The sequence below is a fragment of the Podarcis liolepis genome (genome assembly GCF_965112155.1).
Source record: "Podarcis liolepis genome assembly, chromosome: 17".
In the NCBI taxonomy this organism is placed as follows: Eukaryota; Metazoa; Chordata; class Lepidosauria; order Squamata; family Lacertidae; genus Podarcis; species Podarcis liolepis.
Window position 1 is genome coordinate 5,109,740 of NC_139571.1, and position 18,188 is coordinate 5,127,927.

General features: G+C 44.9%; 1 protein-coding gene across 3 annotated transcripts in view; it reads right to left on the bottom strand.

Annotated features, from left to right (window-relative positions):
* ITIH6 (inter-alpha-trypsin inhibitor heavy chain family member 6) overlaps window positions 1–17,628 on the bottom strand; it is a 31,049-nt gene extending 13,421 nt beyond the window's left edge. For all 3 annotated transcript variants that reach the window (XR_014520725.1, XM_083482777.1, XM_083482776.1), the window contains exons 1-6: window positions 17,109–17,628; window positions 11,944–11,979; window positions 8,875–9,029; window positions 3,142–3,252; window positions 1,840–2,087; window positions 285–454 (exon numbers count right to left, since the gene is read on the bottom strand). Coding sequence is in view for 2 of the 3 variants with exons in the window: in XM_083482777.1 (XP_083338903.1) it covers window positions 285–454; window positions 1,840–2,087; window positions 3,142–3,252; window positions 8,875–9,029; window positions 11,944–11,979; window positions 17,109–17,282 (894 nt within the window). In the remaining variant the exon portion in view is untranslated. The remainder of the gene's footprint in view (window positions 1–284; window positions 455–1,839; window positions 2,088–3,141; window positions 3,253–8,874; window positions 9,030–11,943; window positions 11,980–17,108) is intronic.
* Between the last annotated feature and the right edge of the window lie 560 nt (window positions 17,629–18,188).

The window sequence follows — 18,188 nt, forward strand, 5'->3', positions numbered from 1 at the left end:
CCAGATTGCATGGTTCTGCTTTGACAGAAGCAGGACTTATTTTGAACCACGTACTCACAGTCCTGCCTGCCTGTGACCTTCTAGAGGCATCTGGCTGACAAGCGTTGCAACACAGCTGGACTAAGCAGCCCTTCAATTTTATCTAACAAGGTCATTCTCATGCTTGCATTGGTCTCTGCCTGGATTTCTCTGTATCACAGTCTGTGTTACCCTTTCTAAGGCAGTCCTGAAGCCCCAAATGTTCCATCTAGTCTCAGTTCTGGTTGGGTTGTCCTTTCCCTAACCTGTACGTCTCCTGCAACATCCGGCATGGTCACGTCATACTGAACCACAAAATCACCCATGATTCCTGAGCTGGAGAACTCCGCCTGCTCTTGCGGGGTTGGAGAGAAAACAATCCAAGCACAGTGTGTTCCTTTCTCCACCCGAGTAGATGGCGGCACAACAGCATCACCTGAAAGGAAATGGCAAATTCATCCGTGGACGAGGTTGAGTGCTGCTGGCTCACCCATGAATGACAGCAACAGCACAGAATGAACTCAAGTGTGTGAATCAGCCTTTACAGATCTAGCACTATGGACAGAACTTACAAATCCTTTGAACTGGGGTCAGGGCTCATCTACACTTCTGCTTGTCCCAGGCCTAGAAAGCAGAGGTCCAAAAGGTTTTCCGCTTGCCCTGTGCTTTCCAGGCACGGGTCTGAGTGGTTTTCTGTTTGCCCGGCCACCTTCCTCAGGAAAACCCACTCTTTACCACTGTATCAGAACAAACATCAACCAGCAGAAAATCCAGTTGATGTTTGCTCCGATTCAGCAGTAAAGAGCAAGTTTTCCCAGGGGAAAGAGGTGGGAGAAGCGGATGTGTAGCATGTGCATGTGTGAACCATCCCCAAGACTTGGAATCTACCGGATAGCTGCGGTTCTGTTTCCCAGGTGTATTTGCCTTTGCTGAAAGCCTAAGATTTTGGGAGCAAAAGCGACACAACCAACACCCAAATCTGCAATTCACCTTCTCCTGTGTTACAACTGTGGTGAAAGCAGATGGTGTTACAACACAGAGTGTACCGCAGTGCTCTGGAGCATGCTTAAACCTGGACAGCCAGTCACACCAAAACTGCCACACCAGTTCCAGGAGTGACTGCCATGTCTCTGACTCCTGCTGTCATCCGTGGGTAATGAACAGATTACGTACGCTAGTAGGATTGCAAGAAGTTTTGTAAGGATGACTATTTGAAATATTGCAAGAAAGACTATGAGGAGAATTAGTAGTTAATGATAATTAAGAGTAATAGAGAAATTAAGAAATGCAGAATAAGTGATAAAGAATAGAAAATCAGCAGAGCTGTTGATGTAAGTCTAAAATACAGTCATACCTCGGTTTAAAGTCGCTTCGGGTTAAATCTTTTCAGGTTGCGTTCCGCAGTGACCCGGAAGTAACGGAACAGGTTACTTCTGGGTTTTGTCGCTCGTGCATGTGCAGATGCTCAGAATGATGTCACGTGCATGCACAGACACGGCAAATTGCGACCTGCGCACGCACAGACACGGGTTGTGTTCTGCTCATGATGCGACCAGGGCTCCAGAATGGATCCCGTTCACATCCAGAGGTACCACTGTATTGTATAAGATAAGAAGTTATGTTATATGATTGTTGGAAATGATACGTTAAAAAAACTAACAAAAGTGTATATATAAACCTGGACAGCCGGCTGACTATCAAAGCAAGAGATAATAATAAAGCACAATGGAGAAACGTATTATCCTTTTTTTACAAAAAAGGCCAAAAGTGACGCTTATCTGGAAGCCTCCCTGATCTTGCAGCCGGAGGAGAACGCCATACCTCGAAGGGTGTTGGTCAGCAGTCGGCTCGTGCGGAGTGGCAGCACATGGACGTAGCTGATGCCGGTGCGCTCGGAGATGCTCACCTCCACGCTGAGGTTCCTTACCACCTGATGGGGCCGGATGCTGATGGCATGCTGGTACTTGCCCAAATGCCGCTGCAGCAGCTCTTCGTAAGTCAGCTCAAAGGCCACCTTGCCCCCTGCCTCCACGCTGGCTGACACCCTGAATTTTTCCGTTTCTCGGTCCCTGGGAAACGTCACTCAATAGCAGGTTATCGGAGACGATGTTTGCTCTTTGAGAACCCACTTGGCAGGACCCCTGCACTTGGGGCAAGCCCGCTCATTATCGATCTCGATTGGTTGGGTGAATAATTCCGCACAAGCACAGAGTATGCTGCAATTGGGCATGCTTTCAAAAGTCTTCCTGGAGGGGGTTGAGTGGTGGATGTCATTGACTACCTTGCATGCTTCCAAACAGATTCTGAGCCTGGACCAGCCAGCCAGCCAGCTCAGCCCTCTCCCATGATTGTCCCATTCTTCCTTCCACCAGGTTTTCTATTCCCATTCCCCCCAAAGTCAGCCACGATTTTGTGGACACTGAGCATGCTCTGTCCTCCGGTGGTCCTTAAGATTCCCCCCCCCCCCCCCAGTATTTTTTTTTGTACTTTGGCAAACCTTGAGGTTTCCCCAAACCTAGATATTTAATTAATATACTCATTTTTATCTACTTTAGGTACACTTTATATGCATTTCTGTATGCTTTATTTGCTTGGAGAATCGCAAGGCAAAATTGAGAGAAGGGAGGATTTTGAATTGTGGCTGCGTTTCAGTTTGTGCATTGCTTTGGAAGGTTTGAATCAGGAAAACAGAATCCAATATCTCCCCCACCCCAAGTTCCAGTCCTTATGCAGCCAGAACAGCTCCATCCAGACTTGTGAGGGGGTGGCAGAATCCAAAGGTTTGCAAAAGGACAAACATTCATTCTTCGGGGGGGGGGGGAGCACTTGGGTGGAGCCTCCCCAAACAGCCGAATGGAGCATGCTCAGTGGGAATGGAACGGTGGTGGTGAGCAGGGGATGCACTGGGCTATCTGAGAAGAGGGCTTAGCTACACAGAAGCGCTTCACACTGCAACATTTTGTTGCAGGTTGCACTGATTGGTCTCTCTTGTTTCAGAGCAGGGTTGTGAGGTTACGCTTCTCACATGTGAGATTTGAGCTGTGGGCACATGAAATGCCCCTAGCTATCCCTGGGGGAGGGCAAAGGTCGAATGGCGGGAGGGTCCTAGGGAGGGTCTCTTACTTGGTGCCAACATGAGCGGCTGTCTTCCCCTGTCTACGGGCTTCATCATACATCTTCTTTGCCTGGTGCTTCTCCTTCACCTCGGCCACATAGATTTTCTCATTAATGGTCCTGGTAGGGACAGAAAAAAAGTCACCCATGACTCCTTGTAGACTCTGCTAATACCATGAGTGCAGATGAGATCAAAAGAAACGACGAAAAGTGACTTGTTTTAAATACTGAGAGCCAGTGTGGTGTAGTGGTTAAGAGCAGTAGTCTCGTAATCTGGTGAACCGAGTTCGATTCCCCGCTCCTCCACATGCAGCTGCTGGGTGACCTTGGGCTAGTCACACTTCTTGAAGTCTCTCAGCCCCACTCATCCCACAGAGGGTTTGTTGTGGGGGAGGAAGGGAAAGGAGATTGTTAGCCGCTTTGAGACTCCTTAGGGTAGTGATAAAGCGGGATATCAAATCCAAATCCAATATAGATCTGTGAAGAGGTAAAGGGAACTGAGAACAACAGCTGTAAGAAGTGTACTGCACTGTACCCTCTTTACAAAACAGGATGTGGAAAATAATACTACTAGCTTCCTACCCTGGCAGCTCTAGTTTCCCAAAAATCTTCCTGAGCTGGGGGGAGAGAGGGGGGGCACTCATTTGTGCCAGGGCTCACCAGAGCACAACTCTGGCATCTGTTTTCAATGCCAGAGATCAACCCTGAAATATATAGTTGGTTGAGTGTGGGAGAGATGAGATTGACAGCAAGCTTCAAAGGTCTGTGATTGGCTTTATTCAATAGGAAATCGCAAAGAAACCCCAGTGTACTGGAAGAACGAGTGCTGTGGCAACATTTTTACACTCTGGAGTAATCAGAGATAAAGGAGCTCCCAGGGAATGATCCCATCAAACACTAGGATGGAGTTGGCAGTACAGTAGTGAACTTCCCTTTCCCCACCCCAATTAAACTTCTGGAAGTTTATATGAAGACTCTGCTGAGTACACACATGAGGGATGAGAGACCTGTGGCTCGGCATGCGCTGTTGCACTTTCACTCCCATTGCTGACCATAGTATCTGTGGGCTGGAGCTGATGGAAGCCCAAGAACTTAAGGCGAGCCTCCTGGAGCAGACCATCTATTATTAATTTTTTTAGCAACATGTATATTTTATTTTAAGGACGTGGGTGGCGCTGTGGGTGAAACTACAGAGCCTAGGGCTTGCCGATCAGAAGGTTGGCAGTTCGAATCCCCGCAATGGGGTGAGCTCCTGTTGCTTGGTCCCTGCTCCTGCCAACCTAGCAGTTCGAAAGCACACCAGAGCAAGTAGATAAATAGGTATTGCTCCAGTGGGAAGGTAAACGGCTTAGTCATGCTGGCGACATGACCCGGAAGCTGTACGCTGGCTCCCTCAGCCAATAAAGTGAGATGAGCGCCGCAACCCCAGAGTCGGTCACAACTGGACCTAATGGTCAGGGGTCCCTTTACCTTTACCTATATTTTATAATCATAAGGAAGTTCTTATGCACCTCCTTCAACTTTCAGATTAAGACATATTACTCTGGTTGGTATACAAGAATGAAATGTTTTCTTGGTTGGTAGCAACCTGAAACATTTTATATAGTTCTGCTGCAAGTACACAACTTTTAATAAGGCCTTGAATCCCATAGTACATGCAATTTGTTTTCGTACCAAACACTATTTCAGATTAATCTGATAATAACTGTCTGTCAGACAGTTAAATGACATTAAGTATCTTGAACTTTCAAAAAGGTACCTTAACCCTGGGATCTAGATTCTGAATTTAAGAGGTGGAAAAAGATTGATGCAAATGTATTAATATTAAAAACCATTAGGAATACTTTGAGGGGGGGGGGAATTAGCTGCCTCCTGGAGCAGACCATCTAGTCTAGCATCCTGTTCTCACAGATGTTGATGGGGAGGCCACAAGCAGAATGTGAGCGCAAGGCCCAATCCCCTCCTGTAGTTTCCAGCAAATGGTATTCAGAAACATTACTGTCTCCAGCCATGGGGATAGAGCAGAGCCATCATGGTTAGTAGCTATGGATATGGACACGGAGCAATGGATCCAAACTACAAGAAAGAAGATTCCACCTAAACATTAGGAAGAACTTCCTGACAGTAAGAGCTGTTCGACAGTGGAATTTGCTGCCAAGGAGTGTGGTGGAGTCTCCTCCTTTGGAGGTCTTTAAGCAGAGGCTTGACAACCATATGTCAGGAGTGCTCTGATGGTGTTTCCTGCTTGGCAGGGGGTTCGACTCGATGGCCCTTGTGGTCTCTTCCAACTCTATGATTCTATGATTCTATGATATTTCCATCCTCCGTGAATTTATCTAATCCTCTTTTGATACCATCCAGGTTGGTGGCTATTGCTGTCTCATGTGGGAACGAATTCCCTACAGGACTGTCTGCCCTGGACCCTCCAACATTCTGTTTTGTTGGAAGCCCCTGAGAGAGGGAGGGAAACTTATTTCTCTGCTTTCTCCACACCAAGAATGATCTCATGTCACTTCTTAGGGCTTCTCCACACTTTCGCTCGTGCCGTGGCTACTAAACATGGATCCCAGCAGTTTTCCACCTGACCCACACTTTCTAGGCACAGTCCATTCCCCCCCCTGCTCCTTTCCAAGGTGAAATATACTCGGAGTCGATAGTGGATTTCATGCTCTTTATTCAGCTCATAGTGGTGAGGAGGAATGGAAGTTCCCCCAGAATGTCTGCTTTATATACATTATTTACACAATGGGCCCCACGTGATTGGCTAATTCTGGGATTCTCCTGTAGGCCAATCAGGTTGCAGATTCACTTCCACCTGGAGCTGGAGTGGGTGGTTCCTGTGGACCAATCAGACTGCTGCATTCTGGGTCCTATTGTTCTAGGACCAATCAGACTGCTGCATTCTGAATCCTATTGTTCTAGGACCAATCAAACTGCTGCATTCTGGGTCCTATTGTTCTAGGACCAATCAGACTGCTGCATTCTGGGTCCTATTGTTCTAGGACCAATCAGACTGCTGCATTCTGGGTCCTATTGTTCTAGGACCAATCAGACTGCTGCATTCTGAATCCTATTGTTCTAGGACCAATCAGACTGCTGCATTTTGGATCCTATTCAACTCAGTACATAACACAAGGGAAAACCTGGACAAATGGCAATGCGGGGGAAACCTGAATTGAGCGCTAAAGAGAGGTTTTCCCTGAGGGAAAGCAGTGGAACAAGATAAGCCCTTGCTCACTTTGTCTCCCAACTAAAAAGCCTCAAATTCTGCAGGCTTTCCTCCAGGGATTTGCTCCAGCCGCTTGATCATTTCAGCTGCCCCATTCTGAACACCTGAAGACTAAGGCTCTCTGCTCAACCACTCCTATTAGAGAAGAAACATTGCTTTACGTCAGGCACGTTCAACAGGTAGATCATGTTCTACTGGTAGATCACTGGATGTCAGTAGTAGATCACTGCCCCCCCAAGCTCAACAGCTTTGGCTCCCCTAAAAAAAGCTCAACATTTTAGCCCTACAGTCCATAAAAACGGTGCCTCCCTTCTCCCTAAAAAAGCTCAACAACTTTGACCTGAACTCCTAAAAAGGAGGTAGATCACTGCCAGTTTTTAACCCTCTGAGTAGATCACAGTCTCTTGGGATCCCCCCCCCCACTTTATGTGAAGAGCTTAGAAACAGACATGCTGCTCCTGCCCCTGCTCAGGGTAAGAGGTATCTCTTTAAAACAGCCTCCCGCCACCCAGCAAACCCATCCTCTGCAATTAAAAGACAACCTCATTTGCCACGGCAGGGAAGGAAAACAAACTTCCCGCAGCAGCTTGAACAAGCCTTGCCTGTGTTCCAGGGCCTGCGAGCAGGCGGGCCGAGAGGAGGCACCGCCAGAATCAAGGCTCTGCCGCCAAGTTTTCTTTGGCTGCTGGGACAATCCTCAGCCTTATCCCCAAGGATGCTCCTGCCCACTCAAGGGAGATTCCTTCTCTGGGCTCCATTGTGAGGGGCTTGAGGAGGTTTCATGAAGAAGTGGGAGGGGCTGGTGTGTGTCTGATGGGGAGCTAGGCAGAGAAAAATCTAGCTCTGGAGTTCTGGAACATCTCTTGTCAGCGTTCCCCAGGGCACAGGGTAGTATTTCCCACTTCTTGCGGCTCTGCAAGCAGTTCTGTTCTTTCTCAGACCAACCACTGTAAGATTTCCATTGGTTTGGCTTCCTCTGCCTTTAACAGCTGTTTGCTCTGCAGAGATGAGCAGGTGATAATGATTAGCTCCATGCTGCCAACAACTTCACCTAACTCCTGCAGATCAAACAGCTGTGAAAGACACAGGAACAGAGTTTTTTTAAAATGTTTGATTGGCAGCCCTGATGGTCAAGGGCTGCCCCCTCCAACCATATTCCATTACACTTATACTGAATGGGCCATCTAAACTTCTTATCTTCTTTCTCATTCTCTTCTTCATGTTTACTTTCCTCATCCAACTCTTTTTCTACCTGTTCTTATTCACACATTACTCTATGCCTCACCCTCAGCACATGTCCATAGCTGTCAATGTTTTCCTTTTTTTAAGGGAAATTCCCTTATTCCAAATAGGATTCCTCGCAAGAAAAGGGAAAAGTTGACAGCTATGCACATGTCTGCAGGGTTTTCTCCATTGCAGGATGTGCTGAGCAGGTCTGGAGGCCTAAGAAGAGGCGCTTCCAGACTTACGCTACTTTGTGGGCAGGATTCAAGTATACTGGACTGGTCATGTTGTTCGGATGCCTGATTATTGTCTTCCAAAGCAACTACTCTATTCCCAACTGAAGTGTAATGCCAGTGACAACAAAAGAGGTTTAAAGATGATCTCAAGACAAATCTTTAAAAATGTAGTATAAACACCGACAACTGGGAAACACTGGCCTGCAAGGGCTCCAATTGGAGAATTGCCTCTACCAAAGGCGTCATGGACAGAAGCACAAACTCAGAAAGAAAGGGAGAAATGAGGAAGGTGTGTTTGGCAAATCCTCACCGTGATCAACTCCCACCCGGTAACCTAAGTCCCCACTGTGGAAGGATGTGTGGATCCAGAATTGGCCTCCTCAGTCACTTACAGACACACCGTTAAGACCATATTCATGGAAGACAATTTTACTTGGCTATGAGTAATCGCCAAGGAAGAAGAATTGACTGTGGATCTGTAAGGTCTTGAGCAGAGCTCCTTTCCTTGAACCATTTAAATAAGGGTGGTCCAAGGGCCACATGCAGCCCTCAATGTCCTTTTTGGTGGCCCTCAGCAACATGTGAAACACACCCCAGCCCTTGTGTCACCTTCCCAAAGCTGGGTAAGAAGGTGCTGGGCTTTGGGAAGGAGGTGTGAGGGTTCTAGCAGGGTCCTAGAGTCCTCATGCCTCCTTCCCAAAGCCTAGTTAGTGCTTGTTCAGCTTTGGGAAGGGGGTGGAAGGGCTTTAGGACCCTGCCAGAGCATTGCACATCCTTCCCAAAGCCCAGCTCCTTGCTTAGCTGGATTTAGGGAAGCAGCATGAGAGGGGGCTTCAAATTTTGGGCAGTGTGCAACCCATGGGTTGCGTGTCAAAGTGCTGCTGTGGCCCACTTGGTATGAAAAGTTGGAGCACCCTGTTTCAAATGGAGACACCAGGGATTGAACCTGCGACCTTTTGCATGCAAAGTTTGTGCTCCACCACTGAGCTACATCCCTTTCAGTCCCATAAAATTACGGCTCTGTTATGGTGCCTTCCGCTAGCTCAGACTCACATGGTGAAGTTGGAGATGAAGGCCGAACTGGGCAGGTCCAGATCAAAGAAAGCTTCTTTTGCCTCTGCGTGTGGGTTGCTCATGAAAGTCCACACTTGGGTGGAGGCATAGCGAGACACAATGGTTGAGCGCACCAAGAAACTGGAAATGATGAGCTAAAGAGAAAACCAAAAGGAGAGTCAGAATGAATATCAGCCATAAGGAGCCCTCGGGGAAGTGTTACCTGGATCATTTGTGAGGTAGGTGGACTTGCAGAAAATAACCATGAGAACCCTCCAAGTAGGACCAAGTCCTCTTGCCACACCTGTTTTGTGTGGGGCCCCAGCTGCACAGAATAGAGCTGGATTGTGGGTGGAGAGGGGGGAAACAGCTCCAACTACAGCCTTTCAAGCCAAAATAAAATAAGATTTATTCATGCAGACATTAATATCTGTATCATTTGATCACTGACTGATTAAGTTCACAAAATATCAGCATTTGCAGGTAGCCCTTAATTATAAGCCGTTCCTTCTTCTAAAATTTTAATGTAAAGTCAGGCATGTCCAAAGTCTGTTTCAGGGGGCCGAATCTGGCCTGCCGGTCAGTTTAATCCAGCCCCTGTGGCAGTTTATTTCCTAGGGTAAAATCCTAAAACAGGAGTCAGCAAACTTTTTCAGCAGGGGGCCGGTCCACTGTCCCTCAGACCTCGTGGGGGACTGGACTATATTTTGAAAAAAATTATGAACAAATTCCTATGCCCCATGAATAACCCAGAGATGCAATTTAAATAAAAGGACACATTCTACTCATGTAAAAACACGCTGATTCCTGGACTGCCTGTGAGCTGGACTTAGAAGGTGATTGGGCCGGATTGGGCCCCGGGGCCTTAATTTGCCTACCTATGTCCTTAAAAAACCTCAACAACTTCAATCCTAAAAAAAGACCAACAACTTTGGTTGGCCCTTTGGTCGGCCCTCACGGCCCTTCACTTCATCAAATCTGGCCCTCTTTGAAAGAAGTTTGGATACCACTGTGGTAAGTGGTTGATTCCAGACAAAACAGGTTGTGTTGTGTTCCCCCTTTCCTAGCTATTTTGCCTCCCCAAGGGACACTCAGTTACACAGATAAAATTATGGCTTGTATCCAACAGAGCTGTCTCGGCAGTGCCAGGACTTCTGCCTAGGCAATGAGATGTCCACTCTCTCCCCCTGAGTACATGCCCCCCTACTGCCCCTCAATCTTCTCAAAAAGAGAAAACTCAGAAGAGATTTGGGGAGGTGCACAGGGAAGGGAGAGGGACGACTTCATTGGATCCAATCCTATGGGTATCCTATGGATTCTACATGGCCCAAATATATATGGTAAATTAATTTTTTTAATGCATGGTCATTTGAGGCCCGTACAGATATGTGTTTGTTTTCCCTAAACAGAAACCTTGCTGGATTCCATCCTGTCAGTCAGTCAGTCTACAACCACTCAAGATGCTAGCTTCTATTTATTTATTTTATTTCTTTGTTACATTTATATAGCACCTTTTCTCAAGGTGCTGTATGTGGTTCTCTCCCTCCCCATTCCATCCCCACAACAACCCTGTGAGGTGGGTTAGGCAAAGAGATGGTGACTGGTCCAAGGTCTCCCCGTGAGCTTCATGGCTGAGTGGGGATTCAAACCCTGGTCTCCCAGGCCAACACTCTGATCCTAGGTGCCGAAATCCCAAGGGAGCAGAAAAGACTATTTATGTATGCGACTACGGCTGCACAGATGTTATTGGTCCAGAGATGGAAAGAAGATAAAGTTCCTACAAGAGAGGAATGGCAGATTAAGTTGATGGATTATGCTGAATTGGCAAAAGTGACCGGAAGAACCAGAAATCAGGAAGACCCAAATTTTAATAAGGAATGGGGGGAATTTATAATTTATCTTAAAAACCATTGTAAACAATTAAAACTGTTAGTAGGATTGGAATAACACTTGTAGATTAATGGTGAATTTTGGACATAATGGAGATGTAAAAGATTTGGATTATCATATAAGATGCAGGAGGAAATGATTAACAATAGGACCCACAAAGAGAGATTCTTTGGAATCTTGTTTTTATGTTATATACAGTGGTACCTCGGGTTAAGAACTTAATTCGTTCTGGAGGTCCGTTCTTAACCGGAAACTGTTCTTAACCTGAGGTACCACTTTAGCTAATGGGGCCTCCTGCTGCCGCCGCACGATTTCTGATCTCATCCTGAAGCAAAGTTCTTAACTCGAGGTATTATTTCTGGGTTAGCGGAGTCTGTAACCTGAAGCGTCTGTAACCAGAGGTACCACTGTATTGGATATGTGATTTGTGGGTCCTATTGTTAATCATTTCCTCCTGCATCTTATATGATAATCCAAATCTTTTACATCTCCATTATGTCCAAAATTCACCATTAATCTACAAGTGTTATTCCAATCCTACTAACAGTTTTAATTGTTTACAATGGTTTTTAAGATAAATGATCTGAAAACTGAATAAACAAACAAACAAGCAAACAAATAATTTTGTGGTGCAGTTCGTCAACCAAATAATGCTTTTTCGTTTGTCCTGCCACTTCCCCAGGAAAGCCCATTGTTTGAATCAGAACTAATGTCAATCCACAGAAAAAACAATTGGCATTTGTTCCAATTCAGCAGTAAGCCGTGGGTTTTCCCAGGGGAAAGTGGCAGGACAAGCGGAAGTGTGGACAAGCCCTTAGTTGAACACCACCATAAGTTTCTAACATTTGTAGAACTTGAGGTACAAGGCTCAATGAACAGAAGCTTTTCTTCTCTCTATGTATTGATGAGAAACTTCCCTTCTCCCCACGTCGTGTGCTTTACTTTGCCTGCCCCCCACCCTGGGAAGAAAATCCTGTGGGTAACTGTTTGTTTTAAATTTTGCGGTTTGTTTAAAATTTCAAAATGGCGTCCCCCAGCCGCAGACAAAGCAACGCAACCTATTCTAGCACCTCTTTCTGTTACCATTGCATAACAAACCTTGCAGTGACAAGACTGTGGTAAGAAAAAAGGATGGTTGATCAGTAATAAACTAACTGGTAATCCAACATGATCACCTACCTCTGTTTTGGGGGTCTTCACTTGGCGTGTAGACCTCTGTGGAAGAAAACAAAAAGAGTTTGTTCTTTCAAAAGGAAAAGTGAATGTGCTGGATCAAACTAAATTACAAGCAACTGCATGGGTTGGTATCCCCAAACAATTTCCCAAAGCAAATCTGTTTACTTTGGTGTAATCAAGGGTCTTCCAAATACTGGAATGATTACGAAATTGAAATGTAGAAGAGAATGTGCTAGCTGTCACTGGATGAATGTGGTTAAAAGAGGTTGAGCTGCAAGCATCCTGATGCTCCAGGGACAGTTATGGATCCAGGGTGTGACTTTCTTTCTGCTTGCAGACTTTGCATGGACATCTGATTGGCCACTGTGGAAAACAAAATGCTGGACTAGATAAGAGTTTGGTCAAATTCAGGGCAGTTTCATATGTGCTTAGAAGAATTCCCAGACTGTGAGCTTCAGTCTTCAAGAAAGGCCAGACCTCATTAACAACAGCAAAAAGTCACACCATTTCCTCCAGATTACAACCTGCCAAACCACAGAGTCAGTCTGTTTTACAGGAATATGTAGTTTCCTTTGAAAGCCTTGGTTATAAAATCTGTTTACAATGAAAATTTGTCTGGTTTCGGTCAACTGGACTGTGGCTGGGGATGTGGAGACACAGACATTTATTTCTGCCATGTTATAGTGAAAGAGAGTCATCTCCCCTTCTTCTATCAGGTACAGTTTTCAGCAAGCACTGTGCTGGACTGTGCGTACACCAGTTCTAGCCTGCTCTCAGCAGTCAATAATGGATGCCTGCTGTAATTCCCTTTTTTGCACAAATCTTGGAGCCCCTTGGCCTCTCATTGGAATCTACAAAACTTTAGGTTCTAGGGGTGTGCCAAAACGACCAGTTTGTGTGTGTTTTGACTCACTGGCTAATTGACAATTTCCTTCATATTTCTTCATCCTGTCTTCTGTATATTCCTAATTCATCTTGCCAGGTGTCTTCAAAGAGTCCATAAAAGTTATATTCCTGAGCATCTGAAAGTCAGGCAAGCTTTGCCTTTACCTCAGGAAATCCACTGAACTGCCTGCTTCCTTTCAGGTCATGCCATCCCCACCACAGGTGACATTTCCAGTTCTACCAACTTTGTTTTGCATTGCTCAGCCAGCCATTTCTTTCCAAACATGCAACTACTTTCCCCTTTGAAGACTGCAAGCTCAGGAAAAAGTGTTATGATGTGTGCCTACTTAAAACAAATAGCCGTTTATTCTGAGTGGAGATTCAGCTAGCATAGGCCTTGGGTTCCAGAATAAATCATGCATTTTCAAGAGTAAATATTTTGTTCTAATTTAAATTATTGTGACTCTTAATGGGACTCACACCCCGTTTTAGCATCAACAATGCCTCCAGCTCACTTGCTCAGCCCACCTCCCCAAAGATCAAGGAAACATAAGTTGACCACCTGGAAGGCAGGGCCTGTGGTTCTCCTGGGCTCAAGTTTGGCTCACCATCTCCAATTAAAAGACAACTGTTGAAGTGCCAAGAGTGGAGGAATGGCAGATGAAGATGATGGACTTTTCGGAGCTAGCCGACCTGACCGGAAGAGTCCGCGACCAGAAGGAGGAGGAATACCAGGAGGAATGGATGAAATTCAAAGACTATTTAGTTAAATATGCTAAGATAATTTAAATAGAAATACTTGCAAATACCAGATAGGCTTAGGATTTAAATATGTGATGTTATAGAACAATATGTTTAAAGTTAAAATGAAAAGAAAGAAAGACGTTAATTGATTAAGTAAATTTTATGAGAAATTTGTTTTGGAAAACTGTTACAATGATATACATTGGAATTCAGCCAGGGGGATTCAAGGAAGTCACATAACAATGTCATTAAGAGTGGAATAATTACAGTTAGGATTTATGTTTGTTTATAAATTTTGGAAAATCAATATTTTTTTGGGGGGGGGAATAAAAATAAAAGACAGCTGTTAAGTTGTCGGTGAACATATCAGACAACACAGCGATTCTTCAGACAGCTCTTGTTTATTCACAGGCCAGAACAGAACTGAGCTGAAGATTCCACCTAAACATTAGGAAGAACTTCCTGACAGTAAGAGCTGTTTGACAGTGGAATTTGCTGCCAAGGAGTGTGGTGGAGTCTCCTTCTTTGGAGGTCTTTAAGCAAAGGCTTGACAACCATATGTGAGGAGTGCTCTGATGGTGTTTCCTGCTTGGCAGGGGGTTGGACTCGATGGCCCTTGTGGTCTCTTCCAACTCTATGATTCTATGGTTCAGCCAACCTGCTTATATATAGCTCAGCTACAACGCAACAGTAACAACTTTCTGTAACTATCCAATCACTGAACGTCACTTTCAATTCCTTATTTGCATATGTGGACCTGAGTGAAAATTATCTACAGTATCCCCCTGCTGGCCCAGGGTGAGAACTTCAGTACTTAACAACAACCATGTAGCACAGTTGGATAAAAGCTCAGCCAGGGCCTTGAGGAGCTGCTGCCGAGAGTAGCTGAGATTGTAAGCCTGAAGGTAGGGACTGCTTTTCTCTTTGTTGACCTGTACGTAGTTCTGGGAATGTTTTCAGCTGAAAAGTGGGGCACAAATGCTTAAAATAACTTATCGATAGTCAATGTATTTTGACTACATAAACCATAAGCCATAATCCAGCATGATGAGCAAACCCTCAAAGTATCTTGATTTTCCAGGGACAGTCCGGGAATTACAAAAGCCATCCTGGCTTCTGATTTGATCCTGGAATGTCCCTTTCCCCCCTGCCAGTGCTGCCACCACCAAGCTCACGGACGAGGAGGAGCCAGCACTTGTCTCAAGCGGTGGCAACCTCGCCATGGCCTCTCCATCACTGCTGCTGCTGGCCTCCTCCCTTGGGCAGCTTGTGACAGCTGCTGGAGAATGGGCAAAGAGGAGGAGGGGCTGCCACCACCGAGGCCCCAATCCCGCATGACATGCTGGCTAATGAGAGTGGAGAGGCAGAAGAGGAAGAAGAAGAAGAAGAAGAAGAAGAAGAAGAAGAAGAAGAAGAAGAAGAAGAAGAAGAAGAAGAGTAGTAGTAGTTGTTTGGATTTGATATCCTGTTTTATCACTACCCTGCAAGAAGATCAAACCTATCCATTCTTAAGGAAATCAGCCTTGAGGGCTCACTGGAAGAACAGATCCTGAAGCTGAGGCTCCAAGACTTTGGCCACCTCATGAGAAGAGAAGACTCCCTGGAAAAGACCCTGATGTTGGGAAAGATGGAGGGCACAAGGAGAAGGGGACGACAGAGGACGAGATGGTTGGACAGTGTTCTCAAAGCTACCAGCATGAGTTTGACCAAACTGCGGGAGGCAGTGGAAGACAGGAGTGCCTGGCGTGCTCTGGTCCATGGCGTCACGAAGAGTCGGACACGACTAAACGACTAAACAACAACAAAGGAGTCTCAAAGCGGCTAACATTCTCCTTTCCCTTCCTCCCCCACAACAAACACTCTGTGAGGTGAGTGAGGCTGAGACTTCAGAGAAGTGTGACTAGCCCAAGGTCACCCAGCAGCTGCATGTGAAGGAGCAGGGAATCAAACCCGGTTCACCAGATTACGAGTCTACCACTCTTAACCACTACACTACACTGGCTCTCCACACTAGAAGGACATCAGGCAGGGATGAAACTCCTTAGTATTTTGATTTTTCATTTAGATACAAATCAAGTTATTTTTTTAAAACATGGGGGAGTATCGTAAAATAAATTGAGACTTATTCATTAATCATAAATTATATTGACCTGATGTGTTTGTTTTGATGGGAACTTTATAGGTTGGTTATCTGTGTGGACATGCAGTCATCTGATTTTTTTAAAGATTCAGCCCCAGAGAAGATCTTCACACGTTTCTTGTGCCATAAATATTGTTTCCTGTTCCGTTTAGAACACAAAACCTTTTCCATATCTTCCTTGATTTTATGAAATAGGGTAAATCGCATCATTCTAGGGCAGCACTGCCAAATCTACATGGATCTGAAATATATCTATCTATCTATCTATCTATCTATCTATCTATCTCTATAGTAATGTTTTATTTTTCAAACAGTTTCTCTGTAGTTAGAAAGAGCTGAGGTGAGAAGCATTAAAATTAATGTTTGAGGTCCAGTTAATTTAACCATGATTTTAAGAAGTAAAAAACAGTAGAAGATGTCAGATTAGAGGAAAAAACTTTCCCTAATTTGTTTCATTGCAGGCTCTGCTTCACGTGGTAAAAAATGTTCTAGGACACTAACCACTTCTTAATGCTTGTTCTCAAATCTTGCCATTCATGGATTGCACCTGCTGTGGCTTTTGGTCTATCAAAGTCTGGATGGAAATAAGTCGCAGCTGCCATGGACTGGATTTGGACCAAGATATCGCACTGATGGGGACTGCCTGGAATTATGTAGCAAATAGGGACTCTGATTCCTCTCAGCTACAACAACGAAGTCCAGTACTACCGGGCATGAGAAATACTTCAGACAGCACGTAGCTTCCCCCTTCTACAGCAGGTCAGAGTTAATGAGTTAATTTCTTAGCCTGAATAAACTGAAAACTAATATTCCTGGGTGGGAGGAAGAGATGGAAAATCAAGGCATCTCTGTATTGGTGTCAAGATGGTACCGTTTTTGGTCCCATTAGATAAGGAACACAAAATAGGTGAGGGAGTATGCAAGATTTTGAGTCATTCAGAACTCTTCATCTAGCAGAATGGAAATAAGCTGTTACCCAGCTTTGCAGTCTGTCTGTAGAGAAAGAGAGAGAGAGAGTAGACTCTTTATTCTGCCCAATAAGGAGTTCTGTGTAACCCTAATGTTTGCATCCTACTTCACCTACTACTTCCAACACAGATACACCCACTTGTCTATTCTGCATTGCACAATCCTAGGCAATTTGATCCGAAAAGAGAACACTTCACTAGTGTTTCCTCCCCTCTCTTCTCCACCTTTTGGAACCCATTGATTTTTCAAAGGCAGGAGAAGAACTCAGGAATATTTCTATTCAACCTTTCCACTGCTCTTGAACTATTTGGCACTACTGCCTCCAGCTGACCTGACCACTCAGTAGTCCTCTTAAAACAAAAAACAAAAAAACACACACAGCCAAGCATCATTTCACCCTTACATTTGTCTGGCTCCCAGCAGGACTTACCTCGTGAGAAGGTATGTGGATTTGAATAGGGTGCCCTGTGCTACATAAAGGTGACAGGATCAGGAAGAGACAGAAAGAATATCCCAGGAGCTGCTCCATGGTGGTGGTGACTGGCATGAAAGTTCTGCCTCGTCTTTGCGGAAGGCTTTGTGGATGAGAACGCCTCCTTGGCATCCCTTTCGTTCGTGCTTTTAAAACTTAGGTTTCTTTTTTCTTTCTTTTTTTCATAAAAAGGACCTATAAATGTAGCATTCATCCTGATACAAGCCTTGATTGTCCATGCATCCAAGACTGGAGGGTGGCCAGTTTCACTCGCTACTCCATAAGATGAAATGAAAACAAAATATTCTGAAGAGCCCGTGTCCTGTTTTCAGCACTTGATGAGGGCTCTGGAAAAAAAATAAACAGACCACAAATATGCTGCGTAAATAGACGATGGGTCCAGATCGCCAAGGGGACAGAAGAAGGTCACTGCAAAATGACTAGCCTTGCTACTTGTACCTGCTGCAGTGTTCCTTGGCAGAGAAGAAACCAAAAATAGGTCAAAGCTTCCTAAACAGAGGAACAGAAAACTCCCCAGTTCATTGGATGTGTGGAAGGAAGGGAAATATTTCCTCAATGCATGAGTCTTAGCGAATTTACACAGTTCCTTTTGGTCCTCATCTAATCCTCTGATTTTTGAAAGAAGCAAACCTCCTTGCAATGAAGCAAAAAACCCACAATGCAAGAATGTTCCTTATCCCCTTTACCATTTATCTTAGCGTTGGAAGTCCTGGCAAGAAATATACATGAAAATACAGAAATTAGAGGAATTTGAGTAAGACAACGGAATTATAAACTAAGAGCTTTTGCTGTTGATGTGGTCCTAACCTTAGAAAATCCACTGGGAGAGTGTACCCAAAGCCCTGGAAACTATAACAAATTTTGAAAGCTTGGCAGGTTTCTATATCAACAAAGGAAAAATGAAGATGTTAACGAAAAATTTAGATCCCCAAACCAAAGAAACAATAGAAGCCATATCGGAGATTTAAATAGTGAAGAAGGTAAAATACTTGGGAATATGAATTTTGACTACAAACT